Source organism: Engystomops pustulosus, chromosome 6 (genome assembly GCF_040894005.1).
Source record: "Engystomops pustulosus chromosome 6, aEngPut4.maternal, whole genome shotgun sequence".
NCBI lineage: Eukaryota > Metazoa > Chordata > Amphibia > Anura > Leptodactylidae > Engystomops > Engystomops pustulosus.
Window position 1 is genome coordinate 53158511 of NC_092416.1, and position 22456 is coordinate 53180966.

General features: G+C 41.8%; 2 protein-coding genes across 3 annotated transcripts in view; one reads left to right on the forward strand and one right to left on the reverse strand.

Moving 5' to 3' along the window:
* The window catches only part of CCDC30 (coiled-coil domain containing 30), a 37937-nt gene extending 36636 nt beyond the window's left edge, over window positions 1-1301 (reverse strand). For both annotated transcript variants that reach the window (XM_072156121.1, XM_072156120.1), the window contains exon 1: window positions 1122-1301. The gene's annotated coding sequence lies outside the window, so the exon portion shown is untranslated. The remainder of the gene's footprint in view (window positions 1-1121) is intronic.
* Window positions 1302-1630: 329 nt separating this feature from the next.
* UTP3 (UTP3 small subunit processome component) lies at window positions 1631-22416 on the forward strand. Its single transcript, XM_072156122.1, has 16 exons — window positions 1631-1736; window positions 3954-4041; window positions 4728-4784; window positions 4933-4989; window positions 7868-8033; window positions 9486-9560; window positions 9733-9857; window positions 11546-11698; window positions 11990-12061; window positions 17829-17869; window positions 17974-18070; window positions 18149-18289; window positions 19180-19298; window positions 19377-19431; window positions 19985-20092; window positions 20903-22416. The coding sequence occupies exons 1-16, from the start codon at window positions 1720-1722 to the stop codon at window positions 20993-20995; spliced, it is 1464 nt and encodes a 487-aa protein (XP_072012223.1). The 5' UTR covers window positions 1631-1719; the 3' UTR covers window positions 20996-22416.
* The last annotated feature ends 40 nt before the right edge of the window (window positions 22417-22456 follow it).

The following is a 22456-nucleotide window of genomic DNA, read 5'->3' on the forward strand; positions in this document are numbered from 1 at the left end:
GCAGGTGGACGGTCCTATAGTAGAAATTATTAAAATGACCCCCATTGTCTTGATGGGGTCAAGTACAGATGGCCATGGACCCAAATGGAAACATTGGCATAGTTACATAGTTATAAAAGGTAAAAGAAAAAGATCATCAACCTACAATTCTATAGTGTTATATCAAAGAAAGGACGGACACCAATTATTCAAATTAGAGGAAAAGTTACTTTCCTAATTCTATTAAGGCAATAAATATAATCCTGGATCAGTGCATCAGTGTTTTCCCTCTGGGCAATCATAGACATGGCTAGTTGCTAGGGGAGTCAATTAGCCAGACAGGCTGCTTGGTCGCCAATCCGGCAAACCAGTCAAGCGGCCAACCCTGAAGCTAACCATCGGGTGCGCTCATCTCCAATTGTGATTCCTCCATAGAAAGAGTCCTCCTTTCACGTGTTCAACTTCAATCTAGTTTTGTGTCTCTGTGCTGTTTATACTATGTATGTGTCCCCTTTTTAAATGCAGAACCATGGAAATAAACTAATTTCTAGTTTCTATAAATAAATAATAATAAAAGGGTCAACTGCACTGGTAATGTGGAAGGGTAGCCTGCGATGGTGGGAGAGGGGCGCCTGCGTCCTGGTGGGAGAGGGGCGCCTGCGTCCCGGTGGGAGAGGGTCGCCTGCGTCCCGGTGGGAGAGGGGCGCCTGCGTCCCGGTGGGAGAGGGTCGCCTGCGTCCCGGTGGGAGAGGGGCGCCTGCGTCCCGGTGGGAGAGGGGCGCCTGCGTCCCGGTGGGAGAGGGGCGCCTGCGTCCCGGTGGGAGAGGGGCGCCTGCGTCCCGGTGGGAGAGGGGCGCCTGCGTCCCGGTGGGAGAGGGGCCCCTGCGTCCCGGTGGGAGAGGGGTGCCTGTGTCCATAGGAACAGGATAGCCTGTGTCCTGATGTGAAGGGTTGATGATAATTGCCCCACAATCAACAGTCATCTACAACCCAAAGCTGAAGGCTCACCGGTGCCCCTGGGAAAATTAACTATAAATAGAAGGAGAGGCTTCATCATTCAGCACCACAGTTCTGCATACAAATCCTCTGGTGCCCTGATTCCCCCCACAGCCCAGTGATCCGGAGACCCCAGTGCTACCTACCTGGTGCCCACCTCCACGTCTGATCACATGATGACGACCCCTCTGACAGCCAGATCCGTCTCTTCTCCAGACACAGATCAACAGGTAACGCTCAGGGTCCTGGACAAATCCTCGCAGAGTCCAGCCCAGTGTAAGGGGATTCTCCCTCCTCCTCCTCCTCCTCTCCAGAAAGGAGGGGGCGCTGGTCGTCATGGTTACAGCTTCCCCGCGACTGTGTGCACCACTAAAACCTTCCGCCAGACCAAAATAGTAATAATAAAAATACTTAACAACCTTTAAGTGACAGCTCTATACAGAATACCACACACACAGACATAAATATAAATCTATGAGAATAATTTAGCATAGATATCTCCCAGCTATAGACACACACAAGTCATTTCATGGTGTGGGGACTGTATTCCCACCGATGGGAGAAGGAGATAGAGGGGTGTGATGTGTATTATCAATTTCATGTTTATATTCGTGACATATATTTCACAAGCTTAGTTTTCTTCATAGGAACCAAAGTCGTCACCTTTGTTGTTAGGGGGAATGTATTTTTAAACGGACCGGATGTTGTAAGCACATGGGAGCATAAGCTGAAACAGACGAAAGCATGGGGAAGCGTCGGAGGTAATCGGGGTTTTGCTTTGCGTGTGGTTTCATACAGTTACACAGTGTGCTGCGATATGTATCCATATCGGACGTGTAATTGTCAGCAGAGCCATCTCTTTTAGGATCTGTTGTTGGTCTGAAGTCTGTCCCTGGTCATGTGATGTCACACAGGAGCACAGCTCCTTATAACACACAGCTCTGATAACTGTCTGTGATAGTACTGCATGGCGCACCTGGGTGACCTCTCGTGCCCAGGGATAGATTAATGTCCTCTTTGAGTAAAGGAAGAAGCTTACCATAGAATTACAGCACGCAGAGATCTATAAAATGCTGAGGAATAGATACATAAAGTATATTGGAAAATTGTATAAATCTTCATTACACAAACACAGTGACCTCAGAGACGTTCTTTGTTCTTCTCTAGAAACAATACTAGGGGATTGAGCCTCCATGGTCCATTATGTGATGCAATTTGCCACATTGTTGGTTATCCATCATAGATTTTGATGAACCACACATAAGGGAAGACACGAATGACGTATCCACCATCCAAAGTGTAATTGGTGCAGACTAGTTAATGTGGATAAATGTAAAGTTATGCACCTGGGGGCTAATAATCCCTATGCAACACATGTCCTTAGGAGGAGTATATCTGGGAGAGTCTATTGTTGAGAAAAACCTGAGTGTACCAGTAGATCATAGAGAAAATAACAGCATGCAATGTCAATCAGCTGCCTCTAAAGTCAGCAAGATTTTGTTGTGTATCAAAAGTAGTATGGCCTCACAGGATAGGGATGTACAAGGCATTGGTTCTGCCTCACCTGGAACATACTATTCAGTTTTGGGCACCAGTGCATAAAAAGGATGCCCTGGAACTGGAGAGGCTACAGCGAAGAGCCAATAACAGCTAGATAGATTTAGTCTTGAAAAGAGACGACGAAGGGGAGACATGATTAATTCATATAAATATATGAATGGTCCATACATAAAATATGGTGAAAAGTTGTTCCAGGTTAGATAATATCAAAAGTCAAGGGGGCACTGTCTCTGCCTAGAGAAAACTGGTCACAGTACAGAGAGCAGAGAGCTTCAAGAAGGGTCTAGAAGCCTTTTTACATCTACATAACATTGATCCTTATATAGAATTGTTTCCCTTAAATCTGTTCCTCATCCAATCCCATCCCTTCCATGGTTGAACTTGATGGACCTGTGTCATTTTTTGAACCGTATGAACAATATAACCTACTATGAACCGTCCCATGGACACTAAAATGCTCTAGACTCACATCTCTCCATTGTGGGTAAATCTGTTTAGGTTAGTTCTACCATTGAATACCAACACATTGTTTAAATGTGTTGTTTAACAGTAAAAGTATGTTGGTGTGTGGTGAAGGGTTTATGGACAGGGCTCACATGCTGAGCCCTCTCCATACCGACTGGGTATTTGCTGCATACTGCAGTATCACCTGAACGTGAGTGTAGACTCTTTACATGTTGCCGGCAGTACATGGGCGCCGCCATTTTGGCTGTGATTGTTCCTTTCCATGACGTAATCGGGGAACAACAGTCTATCCATTATAGCCTGGAGTCTGTATGCATTGTCATTTTTAAAGATCTGTTACAATGTGCCACCAGCATGTAAAAAAAACTCTCCTATATATATATAACAACATGGTGTCAGCATTTCCTTTATAAAAAGGCATGTCCATATACAGTCAACAGCAAGCAGACAATGTCGATCTATACTGGGACGGATCCCCCACTGGTAGCACCCATTTGTCAATTTATAAATACCTTTCTAAGAGCAAGAACAGAGGTTTGATAAAGCATGACTAGATTTATGGGTTCCCTGCCCATGTGACTGCTTAGAACGTAGATTTGCATGCACACAAAAGCTTTATCATATGCTATGGAATTTGATGGCGTTATATGAATAAAGATTATTATTTATTACTAAAATTTGTTATACAGTTAAATGATGGCCATTATATTAAGGCTTGTCATATGGTGCATTAACTGCTGGGGTCAGTTGGGGTTGCAAGACTTTGCTCTGTCCATATGAAAATGTATGAGTAGTTAGCCAAGTGGGTGTTTCTAGTTGGGAGCATGTCCATGCACAATCTTATACAATCCTGACAGCCCAGCAACTGATGACTTTTATCTTTTTCTCTTAGCTTCTCTGGAAACATATAATATATATAATATGTTATAACCAAGAATATCTTATTCTTACAGGATTGCGAAGCCTAAGCCACAAATAAAACAAGATAAACTTGTATACGATCCATCGCTGTCCAAAGCAGATGTCCCGTCGTCTAAAGAGGTGATGCATACTGTATATGATATGTGTATGATATTGAGATAAATACTAAAATATTTAAATGCAAAGCAATCTCTAAATGTAAAAAGCATTGTCCAGTATTGTTTGTTGATGGCCTGTTCTCAGGATATACAATCCATATCTGATCAGTGTGTGTGGAGGATGGGGTGGCGTCCCCACGATGATAGGATATTAATGGCTTTTCTTCAAGATTAACAATTAATATGAGAGACTTAAAATGTTGGTGAATGCCCTCTTCCCGATTTATCATGGGGAGTTCTCGCTCTCTAATAATGATGCCAATTAAAGGGATTGATTACACTTTCAGGGCTATTGGGGTGCCAATGGGTTTCCATGGACCAGAGGACCCTAGGTTAAAAAAAAAACATATTTCATATTACAGACTCGCTGACAACCCACACTTTGAAATGTTTGGATTATTTTATCTGTACATCATAATCAAATACAAAACTATGCCAAAATACCTTTTTGTTGTTCACCCAACCTCCAAAAACAAGACTATTGTTGCTGTGGAGAGCTATTGTTCATAGTAATATTAGTCAGACATTTTCAGGTATATTGGGCTGTTGTTCAATAATGGTCATGACCTCTTATTTGCAAAGTAATATTTGGTCTACAATTTATTTTCATGTTATTAGAGGGATGACCTGTCTGTCCTCTTCTTACAGCTATCCTCAGAATACTATAATGATGAAATCGATAAATACCATGAGGAGAAGTTTGAGGTAAGTTTCTCTAATTTCATTCTAGATTTTTGCACCACAATATCACCTAGATATCTTTATAAAGTTCCCCCACTTTTTTTCTGCTGGATTGTTGTAGTTGGTTCCTTTGCCATCTTAACTTTCTCATGTAAAAACATTTCTTCTTCAGAGTTTGATGGCAAAAGGAGTGGAGCTTGACAGCGATGAAGAACCGTATGACAGCGCGGTAAGTGCAATGACTGTGGCATCTGATGCTCCAGTGCCTGTTTTTATTTTAAAAACCGTGTAATATGCAATTTGAGGTAACAAAGAACAGAGAAATACCCAACGATATGACCCGCTATCGCAAAGCACAGTTATGAGGATTTGTCCCCTCTCCTTAAAGGACACCTGTCATCAGGTCTGTGTCACTATTTCTGTCACCACTACCTGTTGGAACAGCTCACAAGGATCCATCCCAGCCTTTATCTAGTTATTTTATACATTAATCATTACAAAATCATCTTGTCTTTATTCTGTAAATGAGTCTGGTCACATGGTCAGAGGCAGTTATGTCACCCCTGTTGCCCCTCCCCTCTCCTCCCCCTGCTCATGTCTGTGTGTATAATGTATAGTAAAGCATTGGTAGTGTGTGTGCTGCATCTGCTGACATGCTGCATCCTCCTAATACACAGAGACACAGACATCAGCTACACAAGTACCTGACATGTTCTGCTATACACATGTGAGAGACACAGACATCAGCTACACAAGTACCTGACCTGTGCTGCTATAACATGGCTGCCTGGAGCTGTTGTATCTCTCCTGTACACACACAGGCTGCAGGGGGTGCCACCACCAGGAAGCACATGGAAGAGACATTACATCATTATACAGGCTGTCAGTCAAGCAATAGGGGTGTGGCTGTACCTCCCACTCATGAATAAGCTGGACAGCCTGAATATGCTAATGACTCATTGGACTTCTCACAGGTCATTTGCATACAGCTTTAGGACCTCATTGCTTAGGTTTTTTTTTTTAATCCACTCTTTTTTATTAAACATTTTTTCATTTTACAACAGTCAACATAAAACAGATACCCCCCCCCCCCCCACCCTCCAGAGACCGTACAGCATAAAAAAGGTCATATTCACATATAATTTGCATTATACATCAAACAATGCGTATTGGGGTTCTCCTTATATACAAAAGCAGATCAAATCCGTGACCCTCAATGACAATCACATCAATAAAGCTCATGACAGCCAGTTTCTTCTTGCAATGAAACCATATCTTACAAAGTGTGAAATGGGTTTCTGCGCAGGTGCACTGATGGAAGTCCCGGTGAATCAAGCCAAGGCCACCATATTTTCTCAAATCGCTTTTCAGCCTTTCTCTTAATGTATACCCCTTTCTCTAGCCTAATTATCTTATTCATTTTAGTGATAAATTCCTGTTTAGTAGGAGGAGCAGCCTGTATCCAGTGGTACGCAATTAGTTTTCTCGCTTGATATAACATGCGGGCAATGCCCAGTTTAGGTCCCCTTTCATCTGTTACCTCATCTACCCAGCCCAGAATGCAAACCATAGGAGTGGCAGGGATCTGCACATCGTATACCTTTTTCACAAGACTCAGTACCGCCTTCCAGAACGTGCCCAGTTCAGGACACTCCCACATCATGTGGAGCAGATGTGCCCCCTCTCTACCACATCTTGGGCAACAATCATCCCCCCTAATGCCAATTCTGCATAACCACGCTGGCGTCTTATATGTTCTGTGGCATAGGAATAACTGCGAGAGTCTATGTTTCTCGCTTGGAGACAGATCTGGTGTCCAAGCCAGAATGGAGGTCCATTGCTCGTCTGTTATGGGCCCAATATCGGCTTCCCATTTAGACCGGATTGTTAACGGGAATTTCTTATGATATTCATCTAGCAGTTGTCTATATATAAGCGATATTATTCCCCTGCCATTTCCTGGGGAGATCAAAGTGTTAATAACTAAATGGTTTTTAATGGTCAGTGGGGTACTTTTCATTTGAGTGTCCAGGGCATGCCTTAACTGGAGATATCTGTAGAACATGTTATGTGGCAGTTGATGTTCCTCCCGTAGCTGCTCAAAGCTTCTCACCACTCCCTCGGATACTACTTGCTCCACCCTATGAATCCCCTTATTTTCCCATATCCCGATCTCTTCTAGTTTATTTATTTCAGTGAGTTGTGGGTTCCTCCACAGAGGAGTGATCTTTGTGCAGCCCTCTAGTCCAAGCATCAGCTTTGCTCTCCTCCATACCTCTACCACTAAGGCTACCGTAGGGGGCATGTCCGGGGGTCGGGTCTGGGCACCTATTTCCAACAGATAGAGAGGGGGTCTTCCATCATTACAGTAGGACACAAGGCGCTCCACTGCTATAATACTATCCGGCTGTCCCCAGCCCTTCAGCTGTTGTAGCTGGGCAGCCAAAAAGTACAAATACGGATTAGGCACTGCTAATCCTCCTTCATCTTTTGCCCTTTGTAGCGTTTCTAGCCTAATGCGTGCCACCTTCTTACGCCAAATCAGAGACCTATATATACTTTGTATGCGATAAAAGTATGTCATTGGGATCCATATTGGTGAGTTATGTAATAAATAGAGAAACTGTGGCATCAAAACCATTTTTGTTAGGTTTGCTCTCCCTACTACAGACAATGGCAATTTACACCACGCATCCACCTTTTCCAGGGCCCTGGCCATCATTGGTTGAATATTTAAGGTTATATACTCTTTGGGATTAGGTGATATCCATATACCCAGATACTTGAATGTGGATACTACCTGTAGCTGACCCGTGCTGAAGTTTCCAGGGAGAGGGTCTAAGGGTAAAAGCACGGATTTGTTCCAATTTATTTGAATACCTGAGAACTTTCCGTACTCTATCATGAGAGCCATAAATGGAGGTAGGGAGTCCTGCACATTGTTAAAAAATAATAACATGTCATCAGCATATAGCGCCCATTGCTTAGGTTTAGAGGCATGTAGAGGGACAATGAAGGGATAGAGGGAATGCTCTCTAATGGCAGTTTATATATTTAGTTTAGGGGGGCTATTTTGCCTGACGGGTTCTCTTATCTCATATCTGCAGGATGAGGTTATGCCTCTTGATATTGAGGATGAAGATGATGGTGATGACGATGAAGATGATGATGATGAAGAAGATGAAGGGGAGGAGGATCATAATATGGAGGAAATTGGGGAGGAGGATGATCAACTTTCCATGGGCAGTGACTTAGAAGACCGTGTGGAAGATGGTAAACATGCAGGACCAAATCTGAAACTGAACTGGGTTTATCCATCACAATACATGATTTTGTATCACTATTCTGTGTTATCTCTTCCCGAACAGGAGAGGAGATAAGGTTAAATTTGGGCTGCATTCTGAGAAGTAGTACTAATTGTAGACAATTGGACTAGCACTTAATAATAGCTATGTGTGTGGACAGTTACATTACTTGAGCTTTTGTCTTGGAACCATAACAGATTAAGGCTATGTTCACACGGCTGTATGTGGGACATATAAACGTCCCCTATAGACGGAAATGGGCACCGTTCCGTAGCCGGGAGAAAGAAAGGACATGTCCTATCCTTCCCTGTAATACGGCGCCGTGCGCGATATAGCGCTATGGAGAGGAGCGGGGCTGAGCAGCGCTCTTCCGGGCACCGACGTGTGCCCACCGTGCTACAGTACGGTGGGCACATCGTTGTGTGAATGTAGCCTAATAATGGGAGAGCATCTTTCCTTGGTAAAGCCAAACGTTAAAGGAGTTTGCCCATGATAGAAAGTACTCAAATTTTAACCCCCTAGTGATGTTTACACAATAAAGATCATTTTAACCTGTTACTTAACAATTTTACTTAGTTTTATTGCTGTTTTATCACTTAGTGATGTTCAGTGTAAAATTCCAGAGTGTGAGTGGAGACTCTAAGCAGACAATCAATGATTCCTCTGTTCTGTGAGATATAGTGTGCTGACAATGTGTTTAGATTATCATAGTACAGGGTTTATCTGCACTTTACTTAGCTTCTGAACACTTAACTAGCATCTGACACACAGAAAAAGATAGATGAGACGAATCAGAGATGATAAGATCCATGAGATGGATATAAAACACAGCAGTACTCTCAGTTCTGATAACTCGCCTATAACACACACAATTATGCCTTCCTCCTGTATAAAGATCTTATCTTTTCTGTAGCTAGTAGAGGAAGTCTACAAGTGCCTCTTTATGAGCTAATCTTGCAATGTATGGGGGAGAGGGCAGGAGGCAGAGAGCACTGCATTGTGCAGACAAGAGAAGCTATTCATGAGAAGAATCCAAACATAGTCAGAAGACACCAGAACTGATAGAGACAAGTTGGAATTGTATCTGTGAAATGCTGTATTTTTGTTAATGACAGTGCATTAGAAAATGTGTTATTGTATTATCCTTAGTATATTTAAGAATCTTGTCTTCTTGGGAATACCCTTTTTAAGGGGATACGTTTAGTAGGAACATTGAAGACGCTCTTTGTACATTTTGCTACAGAGCAGAGTAGGTGACCTATACCACACTATGCCTATAAAGAGGATTTGCAGCCTTCTCCAAGTGATATACTGTGGGAGTCCTCCAAACATATACCTCCAATGAAAAACTCATAACAAGATGTGAACAGGGTCTAAGTGTCCATATAATGCACTAACCTAATAATTTACTTGTATTCAGGTCTTCCAAGTGACATGGCATGGGGAAATTGGAAAAAGATTTTTTATAACACAGACTACAGAGAATCAACTAAAAGTAAGTACAGCCTTTATTAGTATGCCTACTAGGACTTTTGTGTTCTAGCATCAAAAACACAATGAACAGTTTTTTATGTAGCTTAAGAACATCAGTATTATGTAATGCCTAGGTTGTTTAGAGAGGAGTTTTCTTTTGAGCAGCTATAATGTGTGTCAATGTTTTGTAATAGAAGTGAAAAAAACTAAGGAAGAGCTGGAGGCCGCGGCTGAAGACGAAGAGGAGGAGGCACAGAATGTTCAGAGGCGATTAGCAAAGGCCCTAAACGAAGAAGATTATGGGTTAGATTTTATTCAGGTAAGATGGTGGTTTTAATTTTATATTTATTCCCAATGAAGCCTGTGTTCACACCAGTGTTGCAAATCCATTAACCCCCTCATGACTGATGGTGCCTGAATGTCCAGGTAAAGTTTTGGCGTTCTGCTATGCACTGCTTTAAATGACCATATCTCTGGATAAGCTTTACAAATCATTGCAACTTTTACTTAGATTTTTTCCATGACACGTGAGACTTTAAATTGCCAATAATTTACTACAAATGTGAAAAATAAACTTTTATTGTTATTTTTCCAATTTAAAGTTTTTTTTAAAATAAGGTGTGTGTTCATAAGGAGCTGTGGGTGGTGTCAGTTTTTGCGACTTCTGATTAAAGGAAACCTACCACTTGAAGTGGCAGGTTTAAGAAGAAAACACCGAGCACCAGCTCAAGGTGAGCTGGTGCCGGAGGTTATTTTTGTTAGTGTTTTAAACAGCTGTATTGCGGTTTAAAACACTTTTTAAACTTTATAGCCGGCGCAGGGAGGTGCACGCTCGGCGCTTACCATGCGCGCGGCTCTCCTTCACTTCCTATGTAGCCGCGCGCACGGTAAACGCTGACCGCGTAACTCCCTGCGCCGGCTATAAAGTTTAAAAAGTGTTTTAAACCGCGATACAGCGGTTTAAAACACTAACAAAAATAAGTGTTTTCTTCTTAAACCTGCCAATTCAAGTGGTAGGTTTCCTTTAAGTTTTCAATGCTACCATTTTTAGGGCTGTACGACTTTCGAATCACTTTTTAGAGAATTTTTTATATTTTTCAAAATGGCAAAAAAGTGGCATTTTCAATTTCGGGCGCTATTTTCCATTACAGTGTTAAACGCAGTGAATAAACGTTGTTATAGTTTTATAGATCGGGCATTTTCAGACACAGAGAGATACACCTGATGTATTTATTTATATTTATATCCGTTCTAGGGAAAGTGGGGTGATTTTAATTTTTAGGGTTTTTTTTAATTATAATTCTTTTTTTTTCTTTTTACTTTTACTATTTTTCAGACTCCCTAGGGTACATTAACCCTAGGTTCTCTGATTGATCCTATCATATACTGCCATACTACAGTATGGGGATTTTTATCCTCATACATTACAATGTGCAATTAGCACATAGTAATGAATGGGTTAAATCCAGACAGCCTCTGGTCTTCAGAAGACCCAAGGCTGTCACGGCAACCGATCGCCGCTCCCAGATGTTGTCTCCAACAAGATACTAGCACCGATTGTGGGTGTTACCGGTAAGTCATTGTTGCGATTTGCAGCAAAGACATACTGGCAATGGAGAGGGCTCAGCCCATGAACAGTCTCCAAGCAACTGCAGCCGACCCGTGATGTGCTATTACATCACGGGTCCTTTCTGCACGGGCATGTGCAAATCTGACGTATCTAGCCCTATGACAGTCGAGAAGTGGTTAATATTTGATGGGAAGAATGGTACAGCATGCAGGATGATCGGACCCTGAAGTTGATCCTGATGGATTCCATTACCCAAAACTGCATTGGGGTTTCACTATATTACTGTTATATACCCGAGGGACTTTAGCATCCAGAAAATGATATGTAAGCAGCTAGGGACATCTTGGTAAAGTGCAGGTGTTTGCTTGTCGATTATTTTTGTATATTTTCTGACATTATTGTATACTTCACCTATTTCTTTTTTTCTCCCTTTGTAGGAATTTGCAGTAAAGCCTAGTGAAGAAACACCCTCTGCATCTGATCAGAAGATTGTCCAAGACTTAAATAAGATGTCTGATAAGGAAAAGAGGAAATTGTTAAAGAAGGAATCTCCGGAACTAATGGAGCTGATACAAGATCTTAAGCAAAAGGTACTGGGACTACCTGTTGCTGTCTCTAGAGTCACCTATAAGTTTGGTCTTCTATTTCCAGGTAGCGTTGCCCTAAAACAATTGCCTCCAACCTGAAGCTCTCCAGTTGTTTCCCAACTGCAACTCCCAGGAACAATAGACTGGCATTGTAGGCTGTCAGCTTTGTTTCAGTCGGAGAGCATCAGGTTGGACAGCACTGCCCTTTAGACTACCAAATACCTTGATCAGATTATCATAATCCTGGCTTCGTTGTCCATTACTCTTATCTTTATCTTTTTTTTTCTTCAATAGTTGGCTGAAGTGAAAAATGAACTGGAACCTTTAATGAAAATGGTAAAAGATGGAATTATACCTAAAGGAAAGGTAATTCTATGAGATCAGTAATTAACCCCTTAACGCTCTGCACCGTAGCTCTACGGCGCAGAGGTATAAGGGATGTATGAAGAGGGCTCACGGGCTGAGTCCTCTTCATACAGAGGTGGGGGTTTTTGCATTTTGCACAAAACCCCCACCTCTAATAACCGCGGTCGGTGCTTGCACCGATCACGGCTATTAACCCTCTAAACACCGCCGGCAAAGTCGCCGGGGGGTGGCGATCGGTTACCATGGTAGCCTCGGGTCTTCTTTTGACACGAGGCTACATGGTTTATCAGGGCCGGATTAAGGTTGGTGGGGGCCCCTGGGCGCAAAACATGGTGGAGGCCCCCATTGAATGTAGTCCAGACAGGGAACAGCAATCGCTATATACCGACCCCCAGCAATAACTATATACAGCCTCCCCAGTAATCACTGTATACAGCTCCCCCAGCAATCACTATATACAGCTTCCCCCCAGCAACCACTGTATACAGTTCCCCAGCAATCACTATATACAGCTCCCCCAGCAATCACTATATACAGCTCCCCCAGCAATCACTATATACAGCTTCCCCCCAGCAACCACTGTATACAGTTCCCCAGCAATCACTATATACAGCTCCCCCAGCAATCACTGTATACAGCTCCCCCAGCAATCACTGTATACAGCTCCCCCAGCAATCACTATATACAGCTCCCCAGCAATCACTATATACAGCTCCCCCAGCAATCACTGTATACAGCTCCCCCAGCAATCACTATATACAGCTCCCCAGCAATCACTATATACAGCTCCCCAGCAATCACCATACACAGCTACCCCAGCAATCACTAAATACAGCTCCCCCAGCAATCACTACATACAGCTCCCCCAGCAATCACTATATACAGCCCCCAGCAATCACTATATACAGCTCCCCCAGCAATCACTATATACAGCTCCCCCAGCAATCACTATATACAGCTCCTCCAGCAATCACTATATACAGCTCCCCCAGCAATCACTATATACAGCTCCCCCAGCAATCACTATATACAGCTCCTCCAGCAATCACTGTATACAGCTCCCCCAGCAATCACTATATACAGCTCCTCCAGCAATCACTATATACAGCTCCCCCCAGCAATCACTATATACAGCTCCCCCAGCAATCACTATATACAGCTCCCCCAGCAATCACTGTATACAGCTCCCCAGCAATCACTGTATACAGCTCCCCCAGCAACCACTGTATACAGCTCCCCCAGCAACCACTGTATACAGCTCCCCCAGCAACCACTGTATACAGCTCCCCCAGCAACCACTGTATACAGCTCCCCCAGCAACCACTGTATACAGCTCCCCCAGCAACCACTGTATACAGCTCCCCCAGCAACCACTGTATACAGCTCCCCCAGCAACCACTGTATACAGCTCCCCCAGCAACCACTGTATACAGCTCCCCCAGCAATCACTGTATACAGCTCCCCCAGCAATCACTATATACAGCTCCCAGCAATCACTATATACAGCTCCCCCAGTAATCACTATATACAGCTCCCCCAGCAATCACTATATACAGCTCCCCCAGCAATCACTGTATACAGCTCCCCCAGCAATCACTATATACAGCTCCCCCAGCAATCACTGTATACAGCTCCCCCAGCAATCACTGTATACAGCTCCCCCAGCAATCACTGTATACAGCTCCCCCAGCAATCACTATATACAGCTCCCCCAGTAATCACTATATACACCTCCCCCAGCAATCACTATATACAGCTCCCCCAGCAATCACTATATACAGTTCCCAGTAATCACTATATACATTCCCCCTATAATAACTATATACACCCCCTATAACAACTATATACAGTGCCCCTATGATAACTATATACACCCCTATAATAACTGTATAACAATTACAATATACAGTCCTGCTATAATAACTATATACAGTCCCCTATAACTATATACAGTCCCCTATAACTATATACACCCCCCTATAATAACTATATACAGTTCCCCTATAATAACTATATACAGTTCCCTGTAATAACTATATACAGACCCCTATGATAACTATGTACACCCTATAATAACTATATACACCCCCCTATAACAACTATATACACCCCCCTATAATAACTATATACACCCCCCTATAATAACTATATACACCCCCTATAATAACTATATACACCCCCTATAATAACTATATACAGTTCCCTGTAATAACTATATACACCCCCCCTATAATAACTATATACAGTTCCCCTATAATAACTATATACAGTTCCCTGTAATAACTATATACAGACCCCTATGATAACTATGTACACCCTATAATAACTATATACACCCCCCTATAATAACTATATACACCCCCTATAACAGCTATATACACCCCCCTATAATAACTATATACACCCCCCTATAATAACTATATACACCCCCTATAATAACTATATACAGTTCCCTGTAATAACTATATACACCCCCCCTATAATAACTATATACAGTTCCCCTATAATAACTATATACAGTTCCCTGTAATAACTATATACAGACCCCTATGATAACTATGTACACCCTATAATAACTATATACACCCCCCTATAATAACTATATACACCCCCTATAACAGCTATATACAGTGCCCCTATAATAACTATATACACCCCCATAATAAATATATACAATCCCCCTATAACAACTTTATACAGATTCCTATTATTGCTATACACCCCCCCCCACATAATAAATATATACAACCCCCCCAATAATAACCATATACAGTTCTAGATATAATACCCCCCCCCCCCCATAACAACTATATACAGTTCTAGATATAATACTAAAATTGTACTCACCCTCCATCGTTCCCACGATGCGCGCTGTCTTCATCCTCCCTCGCGTTGTTAGGGTGGAGATCGGATGTAAACAAAGATGGCGGCGCCCTGCTACAGCCCGCGCCGTGAGTCGCGCCGCGGTGACGTCACATGCTCGCACCGCGAGCCCCCCCTATGATCCGGCTCTGTGGTTTATGCAGGTTCGTTACAATGAGCCAGTGGCTCATTGTAATGTATGACCTGCAAAAATGCCAAATATTGCAATACTGTAGTATTGCAGTATATGGAAGGAGCGATCTGACCATCTAGGGTTAATGTACCCTAGATGGTCTAAAAAATAGTGAAAAAAAAAAGTTTAAAAAATAAAAAAAATTAATAAAATATTAAAAGTTCAAATCGCCCCTCCTTTCCCTAGAACGGATATAAAACATAATAAACAGTAAAAATCACAGACACATTAGGTATCGCCGCGTCCCAAAATGCCCAATCTATCAAAATATAAAAACGGTTACGGCCGGCGGTGACCTCCGAGGCGGGAAATGGCGGCCAAATGTCCGAAATGCGACTTTTACACCTTTTTACATAACATAAAAAATGAAATAAAAAATTATCAAAATGTCGCACAGACCTCAAAATGGTAGCAATGAAAACGTCGCCTCATTTTGCAAAAAATGACCCCTCACACATCTCCGTGCGCCAAAGTATGAAAAAGTTATTAGCGTCAGAAGATGGCAAAAATTTTTTTTCTTTTTTGTACACATTCGTTTAATTTTTGAAAATGTATTAAAACGCAATAAAACCTATATAAATTTGGTATCACCGCGATCGCACCGAACCAAAGAATAAAGTAGGCATGTTATTTGGAGCGAAGAGTGAAAGTCATAAAAACAGCCCACAAGAACGTGCGGTTTTTAAAAAAAAATTTCCACATTTGGAATTTTTTTTCAGCTTCGCAGTACACGGCATGTTAAAATAAATAACATCACGGGAAAGTAAAATTACGCACAAAATAAGCCCTCACACAGGTCTGTACACGTAAAAATTAAAAAGTTATGGATTTTTGAAGTTTGAGAGCGAGAAATCAGCCGAAAAACCCTGCGTCCTTAAGGGGTTAAAGGGCATCTACCACCAGGATGAAGGACTATGCAAATGGGCCTGAGGGGCTCCAGGGTCCATTAACATCTATGGAGCCTGGAGCCCCTCAGCCTCATTCATATACAGTCCTTCATCCTGGTGGTAGATGCCTTTTAACGTGATAATAACATTTGTTAAGAAACAGGTTTTAAATGTTTATCTTATTTGGTTGGTTTCGGTGCCTTCATGTCTCTACTGTCAAAAGAGGCAGATTTCTAGAACTAGACTGAAAGTGGAAGTTCAGGTGACTGTTCTCTGACCATAAGATCTTGCTTGGAATTCAGTCATCGGTTGCTACCTAGCAGCTTCCTATGAAATCTGTTTTTCCAATATTCTTTGAATCCTTTATCCACTCATTGGGTCCCACTAAACTACTAGCAGGTAGGGTATAAAATCTTCTTTCTAGAATTCCCTCTTTTTGCTTGTTTACCTGAAAAAATATCACCTCTAAAGTCCTGTGCATATGAGGCAAGAAGAGTCATTTATTGCCTAAGATGAGTGTTTTCAAGACTCTAGGGGAGTGGTCTCTATAATACCTAGAAACCTCATACTAAAGATAGAATCCTAGGATACTTTTAGGCTTGTGTTTCTCTGAAGCAGATATCTGGGCAGTTAGACATAGTTGGGAATGTGACCTGCAGATAAAGATTAGATCCCATCTGTATTTTCATCTGCTTGTACCTCCTATTCTGTAGCTGACAGAGCCACAGACCTAATTACGATGTGAAAGATGAGTTGATGTATGGGTATCTGTGTTGACACTTTGTCTGCAGTCTCTAAGTTTGATTCGTATCATGCAAATTTGACTCTTTTCTGCTAATTTTCACATGACTTTAGAGGAGATTTTTTTTCTTAAAGGAAATGAACCATTTAAAAAAAAAAAAAAAGAAACAATCTAAGGATAAGCTTATCTTCATTCCTATCCCTGCATTGTTTTCTGCTAAGTTTGACATACCGGTATTGCCTAGAAAATAAAGTTCTAAAAAGTAGCATGGATTGGGGACAAGATGTCCAGCGCAAACTCCAGCACACCTCCCTTGCGCTGGATGTGCATAATTAGCAGCTCAGAGCGCTGGACATCTTGTCCCCGCTCTCCGGGCTACTTTTTATAACTTTCTATTATAGACAATCCCAGTGTGTCGGGCATTACGGAGGACAGCGCTGGGATCAGAATGAAAAGGAGCAGAGGTAAGTATCCTTAGATGGTTTCATGTTTTTTTAAATGGTTGATTTGCGTTAAGGTAAATGGGTCCAAATATACATAAAAGATGGAATTTTAGAAAGGACATTTCATTTTCTGAGGTTGTAGATGTTTAATGGGGTAAAACTTGGAGCCGGTCTCCTGATGTATCCGGTGGCTGGCTGTGCTGGTGTACAATACAGGCTTGAACAGTCGCAGGCTATAGTGAGCACTCCGGCGACTGTGCCACCCTTCAAACCCATTTACGTGGTGGTGGCTTAAGGGAAAAATAATCTCGATTCTTGGTGGTTCGCTAGGTATTGCAATTATTTCGGGGCTTGTACTCTAGAGAAATGATAAATGTTCCCCACTGTTTATAATTTTTCTAATCAATTGTGTAGGTAATAATGGTAAACTTATATGGTAAAAATAAAGAATTTTCATATAACTAAGCTTACTAATGTCCGCACTATTCATTTCTGGAATACCAATATGGTTGCCCTTTTTTTCCATTGATGGTTTGCACGGACATTGCTTGAGTTGGGTGGAGGGGTTCTGCTGGATTTACATCTATAACAGCTTTGTAGTATCACTGCCTTGACAATCTTGCTAAATTGTATTTTATAGGGCAGTGCCTACCTGCAGTGTAAATACCAGCTATATTTAAAGTAAGTATCATGAGGAACTCTCTTCTTTTTACTCCTATTGCATATTTTATATTGTTGTTGAAGTTTTCATCAAGATAATTCTTTATACTTTTATCTACTTCTAGTTATTGCACAAATATTAGTTACTACCTGCAGCTGAAGGCAAAGAGAATCCCCATCACCGGCCACCCCGTCATTCAGAGACTATTCGTGTATAGGAGTGTGAGTTGCTTTAACCTCTGTATTACCACTGTCTTAGCTGTTCCACCTTTGCTGATGTGTCTGCTTTGTTACTTTTAGCTGATAAACAAGTTGGCGGATGTGGATGCCAGATTAGCTCCAGAAATTAGTCTCCTGCTATCTGAAGATGCTCAGAAGAAACTTTCTGAAGGAAAAGTTCAATTCAATCAGCCTAAACCCTCTAAAAAAGCTGCTGTCAAGGTAAATAGGCATAGCTGTAAATATACTTTATGTGGCTTATGTCTTGTGAAAAGTCATTAGTCCTGAAATTGTATAATAGCAGTGTACACTATGGAATTGTATAGTGCTGTATATTACAGTAGGTATAGTTTCCTGTAGGTGGACATGTACTACATTACACACATGATGAAGCCCTTAATGCAGTGTTCCCCTTTAGCAGTGATGGCACACCTTTTATTTATCACAAAGTGCCCTTTAAGCAGCTAGTTACTGGTAAATGACTGCTTTCTTCACTGCCCCGGTACCAATACCGTTCAAAGGAGGAGGAGAAATCTGGATTCTGATTAGAACTTCCCTCCGTGGCCTCCAAGCGACTTCAATCCCTGGCATAAAGTGGGAGCTTCAATAATAATTTGACCCTCTCCCCATGGTCTCATTCTCCCTTCCAGCTGAGCAATCTCTGTGCTGGGTCGAGATGACCTGGTTGTCTAAACAGAGGGCTCTGAGTGCTGCCTCTGGAACCTGTGCTATAGGTTTGCCATCACTGCCCTATAGCAAGAGGTTTGTCACATTATAGACTCTTATCCCCAGTGCTGTTGAGGGATCAGTGTGCGTCAAATTGCTTTGACTTCAAGCAATCAACGGAAGGGAGGTCCTGTGTGCTTTGTAAGCATTAATCGGCATCTCACTAATTTGTTAAGGGCCCATTAATTTCTATAGGAACACAAGCCCCATAAATTCAAACATGGCCAAGAATAGGACCTTCTCCGAGGTTTTAGTCAGGAATAATAGGCTCAGACAAGTGGGACAATCCCATTTCTAGCCACTTTGTGTTATAAGGATTAATTATGTTAACTTTGTTTGGTCAAGCAAAGTAAAGGTGTATTAATACTATTTTGTGTGTTGCACAGCGACCTGCGGTTGATGCTGATGAAGACAGCGATCTGGATGAAGAAGCAGCTCTCAATTACTACAGAATGATGGAGAATAATTTGTTAGAAAAGAAGAAACTTGGAGCAGAGAAGAAAACGTATGTAATCTTACTGAACATAATATAATGTGGGTTTACTCAATTCCTCCCTAATGGTTTGGATTTGTTTTTTTGTAGTGAAGAGGCTTCTGAGGAATTGGATCCCAATGAAAAGAGAGGCATCACTTACCAGGTAATATAAATAGAAAAGGCTATCCTAAATTATCATCATAAAAAAAATCTGCCTTTTCTGGTAACAGGAATGTAATTAGTGTCCTAAGGGTTGACTACACACAACCGTGGGGGGTCTATGAAAAATGGATTGTGCATTGGCAGACTGCCCACAGTTTAAAGGACATATAATTATATATGATGGAAGGGATCTTCTTTCACATGCTGTGGTTATCATTACATTTCAGTGCTGCTCTTTTGAAGAGGAGACTCCTTGCATCATGCATTACTTTGATGCTTCGCGTCCCGTCCTGTGGTCAGTCTGTGACATCCGATCAGCACATGGTCTGTTTCTCACAGACTGACCTCGGTTGTGTGCATCTGGCCTAAGGGTTTTTGCTCTATCATACTCTTTCCTTTTTGCCCACAAAAATACTTAACCAATGTCATCTTCTCACGTGTATGAATGACACATAAGATAATCACTCTGACTGGATTTCACATATAATAGAAATGCACATAAATAAAATAAATTACACATCCTATAAATCGCTTATACCTTGTTTACATTGCAGATTGCTAAGAATAAAGGGCTTACTCCAAAAAGAAAGAAGATTGACCGTAATCCAAGAGTTAAGCACAGAGAGAAATACAGACGTGCCAAGATCCGCAGAAAGGGACAGGTGTGTATTTGTATATTCGGCTTCTTTCCTATCCTACGGTGGTTTTTCACAGAACTGTGTGTGACCTCTTATCATACATGATGAGGTTATACCAAGTTTGCATGTTCTCCCCTATTCTGTGGTGAGGCTCCGACTGAAGGGATCCCCAGTGATCAAGAGAAGTCGGATCTCGTTGTCACTTATTGATAGAGCAACAGGTTGAGCAAAAATTGCAGAGTGTAGCACATTTCCATTCACTGTGTGAGTGCTGGCGATAGTGGAGTGCTGTACCATTTTCGACTATTGAATGGAGTGGCAGGACACATGCATGATCTGCCACTCCACCTAGGGGTGAACTCCAATTCTCTAGGGTGCTTGGGGCCCATTCTACTGATAATTGGGGTCCCAGCAGTCAGACCCTCACCAATATCATGTAATCTTGTTAGCACATTTTAATAATATACAGAAATTGAGGGAGATTTATCCCACACACGCAGAACCTGCATATAATTCATAAAGAGGATCCTGCATAGAAATATTCCACAGCCTCAGGAATTTCACTTGCTGCAGCTTGTGCCCAGAAATATTAAACTTTTGAAAGTTGCTTGTTGTAGCCTGGCCCACTCCAATTGCCACGCCTTCCTTCATGTTCCTTTAACGTTTAACGTAAAGGGGGAAATAATTGTGATTATTTCCAAGCCATTATAAATCTCCCCTATTGTGCCGATTTCCAGTATCACATTTATGATCCTTCTTTCTATCTTTCATGAAGGGCCTTCGCCCTCATATTGGGTTTTCTTTCTATTCTGACTTTGATTTTGCTCTTAACAGGTACGTGAAGTGCGCACGGAAGTGGTCCGCTACTCCGGGGAACTCTCTGGTATTCGCGCTGGAGTTAAGAAGAGCATCAAGCTTAAAATATAACTTTTCTGAATTGTTAGTTTGTATAATAAACATTTATATTTGTAACTGTATAGATTTCCCTCTACATACAAAGATAGTATTACACATCCAGGTAAAACAAATGTTACCGTGCAATAAAGATATCCAAATAAAATTCAGTATAAAAAAAAAAAAAAAAAAAAAAAAATTAATTTTGTCACTTAGTGCTGAGTGTGTTAGTGTCATTGCCTAGGTGGGCACTCGGCACAATTCTGCACCATGTGAACAAGGTCTTGCATTATTTAAACGACGTCTACCAGCAGGATGAAAGTCTGTATGCAAATGAGCCTGATGGGCTCCATGCTCCATTAACACCTTTGGAGCCTGGAGCCCCTCAGATTTGTATAATAAATAAAGTGTAAATATAACACACTTCATGCAAAGAGGTGGAGCTACTTTTGGGGTGCTGTTAAGTCACGGTAACGCAAGCGCATTCCATCAGCTGGAGTTAAATTTGTCTAATTAAACAGAGGTTAACATTTGCTCTTACAAAACTTGCGTTAGGCAAATCTCTCTTCAGCTGTTGCAATGTGTTTTTAAATGCATGCATTAGACGCAATGTGTGAATGCAGCATTACAGCGACCAGGCCTGGATTGATAGATTTTCCTTTGGTCAGGTTTAGTCATGAAAAGCTAGTCCGAGCACACAGGAAGCAAATCTAGGCGTGTTGGCCTTTAATTCACCTATGCTCTTGTCGGCCTGCTTGTTCTGTTCAATCTCGGTCTGGGGAAAGCCAATCAAACCAGGAAGTTGCTGGCCGGTTTGGAAACGTAGCCTCAACACAATACCAGCCTAAAGTGGGTGGTGAGACATGGGTTCTCCATTCAATATGATCTGTAATGTTATTTGTGTCGCAAATAGATGTGGACAAATAAAAACATGACACAAGCACTGAAATATATATTGAAATATAGAATTCAATGTACAGTTCTGGTTATACAGTGCAATGTCAGATACAGAGAAACAAATCCACAATAATAAAAGCTGAACCATGCAAATAGTATAAAAGTAGCATCATTCATCCAAACTGGGAAGCTATCGTGTCTACACAGATGCATTATAACATTGCAGCTGCAGGAAAGCCAGAGCATTTTTATTCCCTATGGGCAGTAAGACTGGGGTCATGAAAATATTCATAGAACATTCTCCATTCATAAAAGCAGCATCATACAATCCGTCCAGATGCCGGTCATTGGGGTGAAATGGACATAGACCACTGTAGAGAATGATGATGGAGAATACCTCTGTATAACTAGCATCTGGGAGAGGATACATCAATGTGTTCTTGTAATGAAGCAGTGATACACCCGAAACCCAATGGACCTCTATAGCAGCTTCTAATAAAACAGTGCTCTCCATTAGGCATCACTCTGTAGCAGGGGAGGATTAAGGCTGCCATAAACCCTGGGCTAAAAACAGATGATGATTGCTCGTTTCAATGC